The 13,623-nt window shown below is 39.2% G+C and overlaps 1 protein-coding gene across 1 annotated transcript in view; it reads left to right on the top strand.

The window, feature by feature from the left end:
* Positions 1-13,623, top strand: part of efna3b (ephrin-A3b) — a 96,887-nt gene that overhangs the window by 37,164 nt on the left and 46,100 nt on the right. The window contains exons 3-4 of the mRNA XM_088306267.1: positions 13,002-13,294; positions 13,381-13,446. Of these exons, the coding sequence (XP_088162393.1) occupies positions 13,002-13,294; positions 13,381-13,446 (359 nt within the window). The remainder of the gene's footprint in view (positions 1-13,001; positions 13,295-13,380; positions 13,447-13,623) is intronic.

Raw genomic sequence — 13,623 nt, 5'->3', positions numbered from 1 at the left:
AATAATAAATCACAGTCGTACTAATATATATATATATATATATATAATTAATAATTTGCAATAATTATTATTTTTATCATTATTAATAATGATATGTAATTCACAGTGGTACTAATACATAATTCATATTTTTGCAATAATAATAATTAATACATTAATAATATTACTAAATAATTTATCATTCATAATAATAATGATAAATAATATTTTTTTGTAAATTACTCAAATGTACCTAGACAACATTTAAACACACGAACGATGAACATAAAACTTTATAAACATTTAAAATAAAAGTAAATAAGAGTATGTTTTTAAAACAACTAATAAAATTCACAATGGTTTGTTATGAGGTTTTCTTTGACTTTTGAGGCCTATTTTGAACATTTTTAGTTGGAGTCCAAATTTGTGGCGTCTGACTGGATGCTGGACTTAAATGTTCAATTTTCTGTCCTGTTGTAGTTTTTTTATCAACAGAAATTGAAAAAAAAATTGGGAAAATCGTCATTTCCATTATCCATGCTCATACGCTACATCTTACGCAGTGGGAAATCAGCTTATACGGAAAGGATAACAAGTTCCAGCAAGTAGAAAAGAAGAGTGTCTGAGCATTGTTTTCCCTCGCATTGTTTTGCTCCATTGATTTCGTTGACAGATAATTATTTTTCTTAATGGCCAATTGAGCTCGAAACTCTTAAATGAACAATCTGTTCCAATCTGCGGGCTTTCACGTCAACAACGCCGCGTGAATACGTTTCATTTATTCTCGCCAAGTCCCTGCGCATCAACACAACAAAGGAAGGCGTTTTTTTTTTTGTTTTTTTTTTGACTGTCTAAGCAACTGAGCCTCAAGGCTATACTGAAGAAGAAAAAACAAGTGCCACCTCGTTACCATAACATCCAATTGTTTTCATTAAATTGGCGTACAAGAATAACAATGGACCACATGCTGCTTCACCACGTCAAGACAAACACATGATGATCCCAGCACATGGAGCATATTTATGGAGTCATTTTGCAAAAGGGCCTCTTCTGTTCCCAATGCACAAAGCAAGATCCATAAAGTCATGCTTAGATGACTTCAATATGGAAGAACGTGAGGAACTGTGGTGGTCCGAATTTAACCCCATTTAGTGATTTAGTAAAGAACAGCAATGAAGGCTGTTCCTGTTGGAAACAAACTAGAACTACGTCGTGTAGTTTTGTTGATGTTTTTGGCTGCTAATATTGTGCCTCCCACCCTTCTGCTACTTCCCAAATGGATTGAGCATGAGTTTCCCATTTGCTTTGAATGGTTGTGCTTTTTTTTTTTGTTTTTTTTTGTTTTTTTGTCGAGAGAGGGAGAGAGACATGGAATTCATTTAGCTGGTGGTCGGGATGAGGTTTTGAAAGTGCATGGCCTACTCCAAACTGTTTATTTTGGCTCTTCGCCAGATGGATTTATGAAGGAAAATATGTGTATAAGCAAAACCATCTTGAGACGTCAGATTGATTAATTGTTTTCCAGCTTGCAAAGTTTAGTCGCTCAAGTATCTCAAACCTTCTGAATCCCGTGGAAAGTAAAAGTATATTGCTGTATCGTTGTTAGTTTTTTTCTAATGCATTTCCTGGAATCGGCAGCACGCGCTCAACGAAAACAGTGCAGTAGATGACAATGCATCCCATTTTGAGTATCGGTGTGTAGTATCGGTGCATTTTGTTGCATTGCACAAATACTTCTATTGGCGAATCTAAATACCGTGAATCTACATAACTACTGTAACTCAATTATGCAAATCACAATTTTTGGTATAAGGATGATGATAAATACTTCCATTGTGGATCTAAATCTTGAACCTAGCAGACATAAAAATAATACATAGTGGCAAATAAAAGCCCATACCACTATATTGTAAGAATATCTCCTCTGCAATTTATGTGCTGGTGAATACTGTCTTTACTTCCGCCATGCATGTAGCAAGCCACATAACGGAAGTTATTGACTACCGTCCGCAGTATCCACTCAGCCGCCAACACTCCTTTTAGCCTTGTTCTTTGTTCATTTTGCATCCAAAGGGAGAGTGGGGAAAAAATATGTCTCCTCTGAAGGAAAAAAAAAAAAAAACAGGAGTGAACACAATTTGCCACAGTAATAGCTGATGATTTGTGATAATGTGCAGCAATAATAAGTGCTCCTTAATTAGCCATTAGGGAGTCTGAGGAGGGATGTGGATAAAAAGTGAATGGATGGATTTGAAGACCAAGCAATGAACCCCCGCAGCCTCCTCCTTCCTCCCCGTTTTTTTTTTTGGGCTACAAAAGCTCCATGGCAAGGGCTTCTTCTGTCACCATGGCGACTAATGTTGAAAGCCAGCTGTGGTTTTGTCTTGGAAGCCCATTAGGACTCTTTCTTTTCAGCTTAGTCTCCTCGGACTTACAGTCATCAAACTCGCTGCTCCGTGTCTAACTCTGTCGCAATATACAACTTGGGTCAAATAGCTGTGGCAAATTTTACTGACTGTTTGAAACATGGTTGGATTTTTTTTCTTATAGTCGTAAGGCAGTCAAATCTGAAGGTTTGTAAAGGTGTGGTTAGGTTTGTTTTGGTCATGTTGGTTTTGTTTAGGTTAATTTTAAGTTTCAGTTGGTTTATTTAGTTTAGGCTTGTTTTGGCGATCAGAAGAACTCAAGTTAAGCTTTTTTTACGTTCAGTTACCAAGTTAACTTTGTGCTTGGAAACATTTCCACACTTCAAAAGTGTTACGGCAAATCTAAAATAGAATCCATTTCCTATGTGAGAAAATTAAAAACATGAACAAATCCTGAAAGGATTTGCGCTCGCCGTTCGAGGTTCAAGTATCTCGCAGTGAACAAAGTCATGGGCTCAAAACCTTTCTTCATATGTGATGACTTTTATGAGGCAGATCTTTTCCACCTTTCCACTTTAAGCAAATAATATCTCCGCCAAGACTTTTTTTTTTTTTTTTCGTCTAACCCCACATCATCTCTCTGCCTGGAAAATAATGTCTTTTTCCGTCGGATCTCGTATTGAATGTGGCTCAGGAGACGCTCCTGAGTGATGTTGTTATCGTTGGAAACGTTGCTTGAGCTCTTTTTTCCCCGAAGCACTGATATTGGAGCCTTCAGCGCCTGACCCAAACATATCAGTCAGTAGGACAGAGGACCGTCATGCTGAGCCAGGAAGTAGCAAAGTGATTGTTATGCGGCACATTGATCAGCTTTCACAGGACGGCGCTGCACGATCAATCTGGACCACTCTATACACTTGTGTGTGCGTGTGTGTTTTTGGTGTGGTAGTTGCGCGAGCGGGGTCAGGCGGCCTTGTTGTGTTGTTTGGGCCAATGAATGCGAGAATCAATAGCTTGGGTCAGAGGGTAATGTCTGGCTGAGTGCTGAGTCTATCCACAGCCATCCCAATGCATCAACATCAATCATAGCTGAGCTTGGCCAACAACGTGCACGCCCTCTCGCTCAGCGTACGTCCACGCTTGCGCTCTGGCTGGCCGTCTGCGTCCGACGTCGTTCGCTTTTGGAACACCGACAGCGCACTGGGACGGAGAGGCCTCCCGCTGAAAAGATTGATGGGAGCGAAGGGACGGAATAAAAGGGAGGGATTGTGAGGCTTTGCCAGGGAGAAGTGACGAGATACGCCGGATGCTTGTAAAGTGCTTGATAAATAAAGGTGAAAAACAAAATCAATAAGCAAGCAAATTAAGGGCCGAAAGCACTTGTCAGGCTTTTATTCGCAACCGACATTTCCCTTTAATCACCGCTTAAGTCGTGGCGTGTTTGTTTTTCACCGACAGTATGTCTGCTGCTCTCTCTTAGTTTCCTCGCACAACTGTGTGTTTGATCGATTAGAAAAATAATAAACATGTGTCGGAACGTGCGTCGGCATGTTGGGCTCGTGGTTTGTGGCGCCTCACAGTTCTCTTTGAATATCGGTTTCAACTTCCTTCCACGTAGTAGCGACAGGCAGTACATGATTGCTGAAAGAGAGATATGTCGGAAAGTATGCTTTACTTTGCTTTACATTTTCATTTTTGCTGTCCATTAAAAAGGTTTCTTAAAATGTCCTTTTTTTTTTTTATTTTATGAAGTAATACGTTCGTTATGGCATAAAATAAAATAGTAAAAAAAAGTTAGGTTTTTGTTGTGTGACATTTGACAAAAATATTGTATAGAATAGTGGAACTAGTTTGAACATGTAATTAAATAAATACGCTTTAAAGTTGCAACATTCTGCAAGAATGTTAAAAGATTAACTGTAAATGTAGTTTGTTTTTCTTTTGTGAAAAATAAAATCAGACACGCAAAGTGTGCTTTTGCGTTGCGCCCTTGATATGTGCAGGCAAGGAGAGTAAAAGACAACCAGGATGATGGATAGAGAAGGAAGAAGACGGGACGCTGTGAAGATAAGAAGTGAGAGAGGGAGAAAAACGCGAGAGAAACACGGCGGGAGAATGGAAAGATTTTTGAAGCGATAAGACTTTTATCAATAACCACCGATGGACCATGAGTGGAGAGAATACGTGTTGTATCGCTCTTGAAGGAAGGAGATTCTAGCCCATTCCAGACACCTTTTGATTTTTCCATGAAGAAAGTGCCTCCATCAGCCACTTCATTAGGTACACCTTTGAATCCAAACTAAAGAAATCCAACATATGAGTCACGTCAAAAATCTGCCCTTTTCTTTAGTTTGGAGTTTAGCGTTCGAGGACATTAAAGCGGTCAAATAGTTCCCTGATCTTTAGATATGGCAGCTGATCTACTCACTTTTAAATCTGCTGTGCTAACAACACACTGCAAATTAAATGGAAGTGTTCACGGGTTCCCTCCACCCTGATTAAGTGACCGAAATGAAACAAAAACCTGGCATTTCAACAGGGGTGTGTACACTTTTTATTTCAACGGCAATTGATGTTGTAATCGCGTTCACTGTGTAGTGTTAAAAATGATATTCCGGTAATATTGTTAAAAATGCATCCAACACGAACACCACCAGTCAAACCCACGCCTCTTTCGACTCTCAGCTGAGTAAGTAAACTATTTGCTCGCATTGTGATGCAGCCCAGTTGCACGTCAGGACTGCGGCCACAATAATCATTATCGTCTTTGTTTTGACGATAAATATTTGGATACAGTAGTTGTGTTAGATCTCATTAGATTGCGCAAGTGTACCAAAGACTGCATCGCTATCAAAAGGCATGCTATCAAAGTTTTTCGCCCTCTCTGTATTTATCCAAGGGAAAGAAATCAGATAGAGACTGAATGGAAGTTAGGACACAAAGATGATGGAAAAAAAAAAAAAAAGACTGGTGAGCCGAGGGAGCTGGAGTAGGAAGATTTTCCTCGGTGTTTGATGGCAGCGTCAGTCATGCTACACATGTCTGGGAGTCTCCATTCAGCAGGAGAGATGTTCCTTTCTATCCTCCGCTCTGATGCCTGATTGGAACCTACACGCACACACACACACACACACACGCACACACACTCTGCTCAATGCACACACCATGTTGGCATCTCTGTGCTGGAGTAAGATGAGATGAAGAATGGTGGCCCCGGGAGGCTGAATAGCTTTTAAATCCTGAATAGCAATGTTTGGAACATGGCTGGGCCACTTTGAAGATAGCACAGACTTACATCTATTTGGGCACGTTTCTGTGAAGCAGAACATTTCGGCGCATTTTGCTATTCCATTGTTCATCAAGACTTTGGAACACCAACCGCAGTGGGATGCCATGCCGGCGTCTTGTCAGTTGTTATGAGACGTCAGCTCGGTGAATTAGCAATGACCTCCTCAAATGTGTTTTGCTTTTGTTTTGACTCTTTTGACTTCCTTATATGAGCGTAGCGACGGCAACAAGGAAATTTATGGCGATAACTACAGATGTTATGACAAGCGATACAAGGGTTTGTGTTAGGGTTAAGGTTAAGGGTTAGGTTAGGGTTGTGGCGGGAGCAGTGGCTGGATCATATCAATGACATTTTGATTTATTACACTGGGGAAAGATGATTTGAGATCCAAATGTTTTCAATCACAATCACGGAACAAAATCAACTCGTATCTCAAAGCAACACTGTACAATTGAATTCAAAATTTCCATTGAAAATGAGAAAGTCTTGCAAGTCAACCTGCATCCCAGAACGGATTGTGTTTGACTTCAGAGTTGCAGCTGTAATTGCGTTCTGTGATATGATGAAAGCGTACGTCAAAGACGTGTGCGCATAACTAGATGAAGATGAATTCCTCGGTATCGCCGCCACATCCAATTCTGTTTAACTGGCTCGGCTCCGGTGACAAGGCGTGTCGTCTCCAGCGATGATGTCGCGTGATTAGACCCCCTGTAACTCACGCCGGGATGGAACAGTGTGTCATTATGGTAAATAGAATTTTAATTGTGTGTTCTGTGAGCTAAAGAGATGAGCGAGCCGGCAGCAACCCTACAATTGAACACGGGGAAATCAGGCATTAAGGAATAAAGGAAATGCTAACTTTAGGATCAATTCTGAGGACTAAACTTGTAGCACTACAAGATGGAATCAGTTATCGCATAAACGAGGTTTCGACATACGCTTGTAGGACTAAATTATGTTCATACGCAGATACATGTGTAATTCAATGGTGGACAGTTGAGCAATTATCTCATTCGGCTTTGCTCTCCACGCCAATTTTTCAAGGCTGCTGATGAGATTATTCCAACATTTCCAATTAAGACGCATTCTCCTGAACATTCCCTGAACAATGAGGTTTTAATAAGCCCTTGTACAAAATGTACCTGTTAATATTATTCCCCACTGGAGAGTGTTTTCAAAAGGGCACTGGTGAGCTTTTGTACGTCGTCCGCCGGAGTAGCAAGACTGGTTAGGCGTGGAAAAATAATAGAGAGTGAGAACTCCGCTGGGCACAAGCGAATAACATTGGTTCCATTGTGTACCATTTTCGATAAAAGGCGTGTTGCCTGGGGAAAATACATTTGTAAGGCTACCGTACAATAAAGCCAACTCTAGATTTATTCTTATAATAATAATTTAAAAAAAAACATGTCATCTCTCTTAGTGTACAGAAGTGATATAATGAAAAAGACGTTTTTCTGTTAAGTCCATACAGTCAGTGCGTTAATTGGGGTTTTGGGCTGGTGTGGCTGTTTTAGAGTGCCTCGTTGTTCGCTATGAGTGCAAGCTTGTCATGGAAAGAAGGCGAAAGATCAAAAGGAAAAAAAAGGTTTGGCTTGACTGCTCTGATGCGTTCGGCTTGTATTTAGAGTGTCCCGTTGTTGGCCCTGAGTGCACGAATGTAATAGAGAGAAGTCAGAAGATCAAAAGAAAACAATTTGGCTTGACTGATGCTCGTTGTTAGCCTTTTTAAATCCTCATATTTCACACTTGTTTTTTTATTTTTTTATTAGTCATTCAAATTTGGCAGAGTTCTCAACAATACTCTACTCTGTGGTGTGTCAAATTTAGAAGACATTTATTTCACTTTACACCGACGCAGACGTCCGTGTATGAACAATGGCGTCAAAGAACTGAATTGATTACAATTTCTTTTTGAGGGGGTCGATTGAGGCAAAGGGAATTCTTTTGTTTAAGATGAATTTGATTGTTCGAGTTTCATGAGACCACACTGAAAACAGCTTGTAGAAAAAAGTCATAATTTTAGTGATTGTGGATATAAAAACGCAACTGCCACGGTCTCTCTTGAGATTTGCCATAATAAATATTATTTATTGAATACCATTTTTGGCTAGATGATCAACCAAGCATACGCAACATAAGATTTTTTTTCGTCCGTTAATATTATCACCCCATTCTTGTATTTACAATAAAAATGGAATGAGAAGTGATCCAACATGAAATGTGAAGGGAAGCAGAGATGATGCCACTTTGTTTCCTTCCCTCACTCACTTATTTCCCAGGAGCATTTTTATGTAATAAACTCCATCAAGGCAAATGGAAATCCATTAGGGCATTTTGGTATAACACAAAAATCCATTTTTCCCCTACACTCTAAACGGACGTACTTTTATGGAAATCCGTTGTTGACGTGCAAAAAGCTCACATAAGGAATGTGATGTTGAGAGGATGGAAGGTGTCACATTAGGTATGCACAAAGAGTACGTAACATAAGCGTGGTTCCATTTTTTACGGAAAGTCTCTCTGATACCCGCTTGCGTCGGATTTCCCTCTTGAAGTAATCACAGAGCATTTTTAATAAAATCATATTTAATAAAATAATAACTCCCGATTGTGCTACACAGCGTTGCTTTATTATCACGAATGAGCAAAATAGTTGAATACTACCTTGTCTAAGCTAATGATTCTCAAATCAAGTACCACCTAAGAAATATTTTGGTCTTCAAGTACCAACATCATGACCAACTTTAAAATACAGTAACATAATAGGCCAAAGGCAAAAAATAAAGGTTAACTAAATGTTATTTCTTAATGATCAAATGCAAACCTATTAAACTAGTGCTGCATCTTCAAAAATATTTTTTTTCCCCCTTTTTTTAATTTTTTTTTTTTTTTTTTTTTTAATTTTGCAACCAATCAATTTTCGCATTCAGGGACACAGTTTTTACCGACGTCCACTATATTTCAAACATGTTTCAAACATTGTTTAACATTTAATGTTAGAAAAAAACCCATCTGTGATTATTTTAACTGGTTTAATAGTAATATTCTAGTCAATCTTTTTTTTTTCCCGACTTCCACTGAAGTCTTCAGTCTCCCCACAGGGGGATCCACTGGAGCACACATTGGAAGCCACAAAACAAGCTTGTGATTTCCAATTGGCCATAGCATGCCAATCGATCATCTTTTTGTGGACTCACTTTTTAGTTTGTATGGTTTAAGTGTAGCACGGCGTTTTAGCGTTTTATTTATTTTACTCCGACTACGTGGCTGTTATTTTGTTTAACATCCGTTTTTGATTAGTCTGCAGAGGTCCAACTAGACGGATGGTTTAATAACTTCCTTTATTCCTGAAGCCCCAGCTCACTCATTCCTGCAGTATACAAAGTCATTATGCTGTTTTTTTGGGGGGGCTGGTCTGTTTTCTCTCTTCATGTTCTGCTGTTCATTATAGTTGCAGAGGGGATCCGGGTTTGAAGATAAGCTTGATATTGTCCTGCGGCCAAAACTGCGTTTTGCATCCCTTCATATTTGGTTTGAGCCAGGTCTTAAAGAGGTCTTTCCATCCAGTTTAGAAGTCAGTAAGATTCTAGTTTGATGCTTTGATGTCAAACACACACGCACACACACAGTAAATGCTTGTCTACAACAGAAAAGCAAAGCAGGTGCGTGCGCACACATTCACCCACACACACACACACAGTGGGGATGGTAAAACCTGCTTTTATCTTAAGGCGGGGATTTGCTTCCAGATTACTCAAGATGCTCCAAGCTCATTTCCCTCTCTTTGTTTTCTCCCCTGCTATTCTTTGCAAGTGCTAAAACTCTCCATTTGGAGTTTTTATTTTTTTACTTTTTATATGCCTGCTCTGTTTTAGCTCCCACCGCTCCCTTTGCTTGATCTGCATTCAGACTTCCTTGGTGAAAGCATCCCTCATTCTACCTTGCGTTTTTTTTTTTTTTTTTTTTTTTTTTCAAACGCTATAAACGCCTCCTGAAAACATTTTACACTGAATTTTGTGACAGTATCCAATACAACAAAAGCTTCACTGCTGCAGAGAAGAGGCGACCTTCAACTTTAACCCTCGCTACAATGACTCTATTTCTGCTGACTCGTAAAATGAGTTGTAAACACCCGACGAAAAAGACTCAACCGTTTATGGCATGGGGAATCGTATTTGGAATGGAAGCGGGTGTCGACAATGCACTTATATTGCCGTGAGGTGAATAAAAGGTGTGATTTGTTTATTTATTTATTTTTAAACCATCAAGCAAAGAATGAACAAGATTAAGGTTGCAACACAGCGATAAAAGTTTTCTCAAGCAACTGGCCCAAATGCAGAGGGGGAAAAAAAAATATCTGCAAGTATTTGATACCCTCCAAAAAGGTTTGGTCGCAAAGCACTACTTATGTCGAAATGAAACTCCTCAATTTACCTGTACATACTTCCATGACGCCAAGAAATTGGCACCAGCTTGAGCATAAAAATATCAATTTACAGAGTTGGAAAAAAAAAAAACGTAAAAAATCTGCAATTGGCAGAATTTGCAAAACCGAAAAACTAATTATTGGACTTTCACTGTAAATTTCCCGAGCCCGATGCACCTCACTCAGAAAAGTTCTGTTGTGTCTAGGGTGGAAATATTAATTTCTCATATTTTGAATTTAAAGGTAGTAAAACTAGTTTCAAAAAGCAAAAGTCTAGAGAAAGTTGATTTGTATAATGTGCTACAAGTCTCTTTTTTTTAATGTTGAGCCATCATAAACGTATGAGATACTGAAAAATGTTTTTTTTTTAGTCTAAAGAAAGATATTGTTTATTGTCACAGATTTAAATGCTGCAGTTCCAGTAAAAAATAAAATGCTGTTTTAAAAAAGAAGTATTATTATTTCAATGAGTTGTCTATTGAGGGTTACAAAAATTTTTTTAACGAGTGAAAAATTGCTTTGAACTAAAAAAATAAAACTATATAATAAAATAAAAAAATCATGCTGCTCTCCAGGAACGTAACATTCTGTCTTGAGCTGTAGTTTCTAAATATGATCCCTTGCCTCCAAAAGTGCTCCCTTGCAGGTGACTCTCGTGCTACAGAACCGGAAAAAAAATCCACAGTCCTCCTTTGAAACTAAATCGTAAACCACAAAATCATAATTTCCATCTGTGAAGATCCTTTTCCCTTTTTTTTTTTTTTTTTTTTGCTGTAATCCTTCTTAACAACGCCACATGCTCACACAAAAATTCAGCGATTGCCCAGGGAGAAGAACATCTAGTCGAGGCAGGAAGCAAAAAGAATGAATGCCTCACATTTAATTACTGCTTCATGTGGCATTAAAAGCGAGGAAATGAGGGTGGGACGAGAAAGGGAGAGGGTTTGAGGAGGGAGGTGAGGGGAAGACATTGAACGCAGTGTTTCGATCTTCATTTAATAATTGAATAATCATCTCCTTGGAGGCCTGACCTAGAACCAGCGAGGAGTGGAGGAAACTGCATCAGGCCCAGCATGACACTCTACTGCCCTCTTGTGACTTTTTAGCAACACACACACACACACACACACACCCTCCCTAGTGGAACTTTTTCCAAGTGGCTGCATCATGCTGTATGTTCTTGATTTACAGCCGATATGAGCCATGGTCAGTCATGGGAGGCGAAAGATGTCAGGAAAGACTATATTTCATTTTGTCACCTCACCTAAACACACACTGCCAGACCTTATCTTCTTGTCAGGCATACTTCCTTTGAGATGGCGAGCACTGCGGAGTTTTCCGGGTTGATGTACGAGCATTGGGGATAGGGGACAACGTGGCGCTAACGTGGAGAAGAGAAGCGGGTCACCCCTGGGTGCTGAGTCCATTCGAAAGTGCCGACAAATTCACACGTTGACTTACAACACCTGCTTTGTGTTATTAATAACTCAGTAGATGGAGCAGATCTGATGCGGAATGATGTATTGTGCCAGTGACTGAGCTTGCCTTTTTTTTGTTGTTGTTGTTGACTTTATCTGTCTGGATATGACAATACTCATTTCCATACTTTAAAAAAAATTTTTTTTTTTTTTTTTTTTGCGATATGCATAAAGTTGACGCCAGACTTTTAACAATACAAATTGTAAGACTGTATAGGTGGCACAAATAATCAATACTGTGATTTAATATTGTTTTCTATATCAGAGAAATGATAATAATAAATATCTATCGGACTTTACGGCAATTTTTACCTTCAATATATTTGATTTGAATCCCAACATTCTTCATGTACTGTCATGACTTCTTGGACTACATCGCTGACTCACAGTTCCGATTTTTTGGGTTGCAATCTCAGCTCCGCGTGACGTTTGCATGTTCTCGGATTTCCGGAGGCCTCACATTCCAAAAATGTCGAAGTTAGGTTTATTAACAATAATGCGCGTGGTTGTTTGTGTATATATGAGCAGCAATTGACCACTCCAAACATTTTGTTAATTAGAATGTGCTAGGTCAGTGTTTTCCAACATGAGGAAGGGGAACCATTATACATTAGAAAAATGTTACAGTATGAATCCGGAAATAATGATATTTGGACTTTTTTAATTGAATACAAAGCTGATATACTTTACTACTTAATTTGTTAGATGAATGACAACAGGTTTATTGAATTGTTTTGCGTATCACTATAAGTGGCTGGCATAGAGATGAGCAAATATATATTTGCAATTATTGCACAAAAATCTGGGGATGAATTGAGAAGTTTAAGTGTAATAATATAATTTTCCACAACATCAGAGATGATCTCTCATAAGCGTGCTGGGGCATCCTGGTTGGGAGGATTTGCTTGTAGATTATGTGAAATGTTGTCCTTTAAAATGGTGTACAAGCTTGCGTTTTTTCCCCCTGCATTTTCTGCAATAAAATCAAACATTAATAATTCAAAAGGTCCACCGATAAGGGATGAAACCGTTTAACACAACTTATTATATTATTTTAACAAGCCTTTGTGTCATTTCCAGCTAATTATGAATCATTTGGAGCGTAAGTGTACATGCTGTAGTTATACAATAATTGTATTGCATTTAAAATAATCTCAATGAGACCAACTATTGCTTACATGATATTTGATCAAATGAGGAAAAAATACACAAAATTAAGTCAAAAACCTAAATCTAGTCAAAAAATATTTTTTAAAAAATTGCACAATAATTATATATATGCACATATATTAAATCAGATGTAATTAAATTTGACATTTAGTCTTTCTCTTAATAAAAAAAAAAAACAGTCCAATCCAATGAAAATTAAAAAAACTCCCGCAGCGCCTCCTCATCACATTGAACCAAAGCAACGTCCTGCTACTATTTCACGACATCCTGCTTTGTCTTCGTGTGTCCAGTCTGCGTCGCGAGGGCTACACGATGCAAGTGAACGTCAACGACTACCTGGACATCTACTGCCCTCACTACAACGACAGCCAGCGCATGGTGGGCACCAGCGAGCAGTACGTCCTCTACATGGTCAGCTACCGCGGCTACCGCAACTGCGACCCCCAGATGGGCTTCAAGAGGTGGGAGTGCAACCGGCCGCACGCCCCCCACGCCCCCATCAAGTTCTCGGAGAAGTTCCAGCGCTACAGCGCCTTCTCGCTGGGCTACGAGTTCCACGTCGGACAGGAGTATTACTACATCTGTAAGTATTCCTTCGCCATCTCCAGCCGTCTGTTTTATTTCGTGTCATTATTATGATCTAAACGTCAGCGTTTTGTATTTTTACAGCCACGCCGACTCATCACCATGGCCGCAGCTGCCTGAGACTACGCGTGTACGTCTGTTGCTCCACAGGTGAGTCTCGCTCTTTTTACACCCACGACCGGCAGCCATCTGGGTTGATCTGCCCACACATACTCTTTGTACTTGTACTAACTCCTGCTGGCTGCAATGCCACTGAAAAAAATAAAATAAATAAATACATTTTTAGATTACTTATACCAGGTTTAAAGGGGACTTTTATGGAAAATG

Source organism: Idiotropiscis lumnitzeri, chromosome 10 (assembly GCF_059441095.1).
Source record: "Idiotropiscis lumnitzeri isolate Australia: NSW breed Sydney's pygmy pipehorse chromosome 10, RoL_Ilum_1.0, whole genome shotgun sequence".
Taxonomy (NCBI): domain Eukaryota; kingdom Metazoa; phylum Chordata; class Actinopteri; order Syngnathiformes; family Syngnathidae; genus Idiotropiscis; species Idiotropiscis lumnitzeri.
The sequence above is the reverse complement of the archived record's forward strand: the minus strand, read 5'-3'. Positions and strand labels throughout refer to the sequence as shown.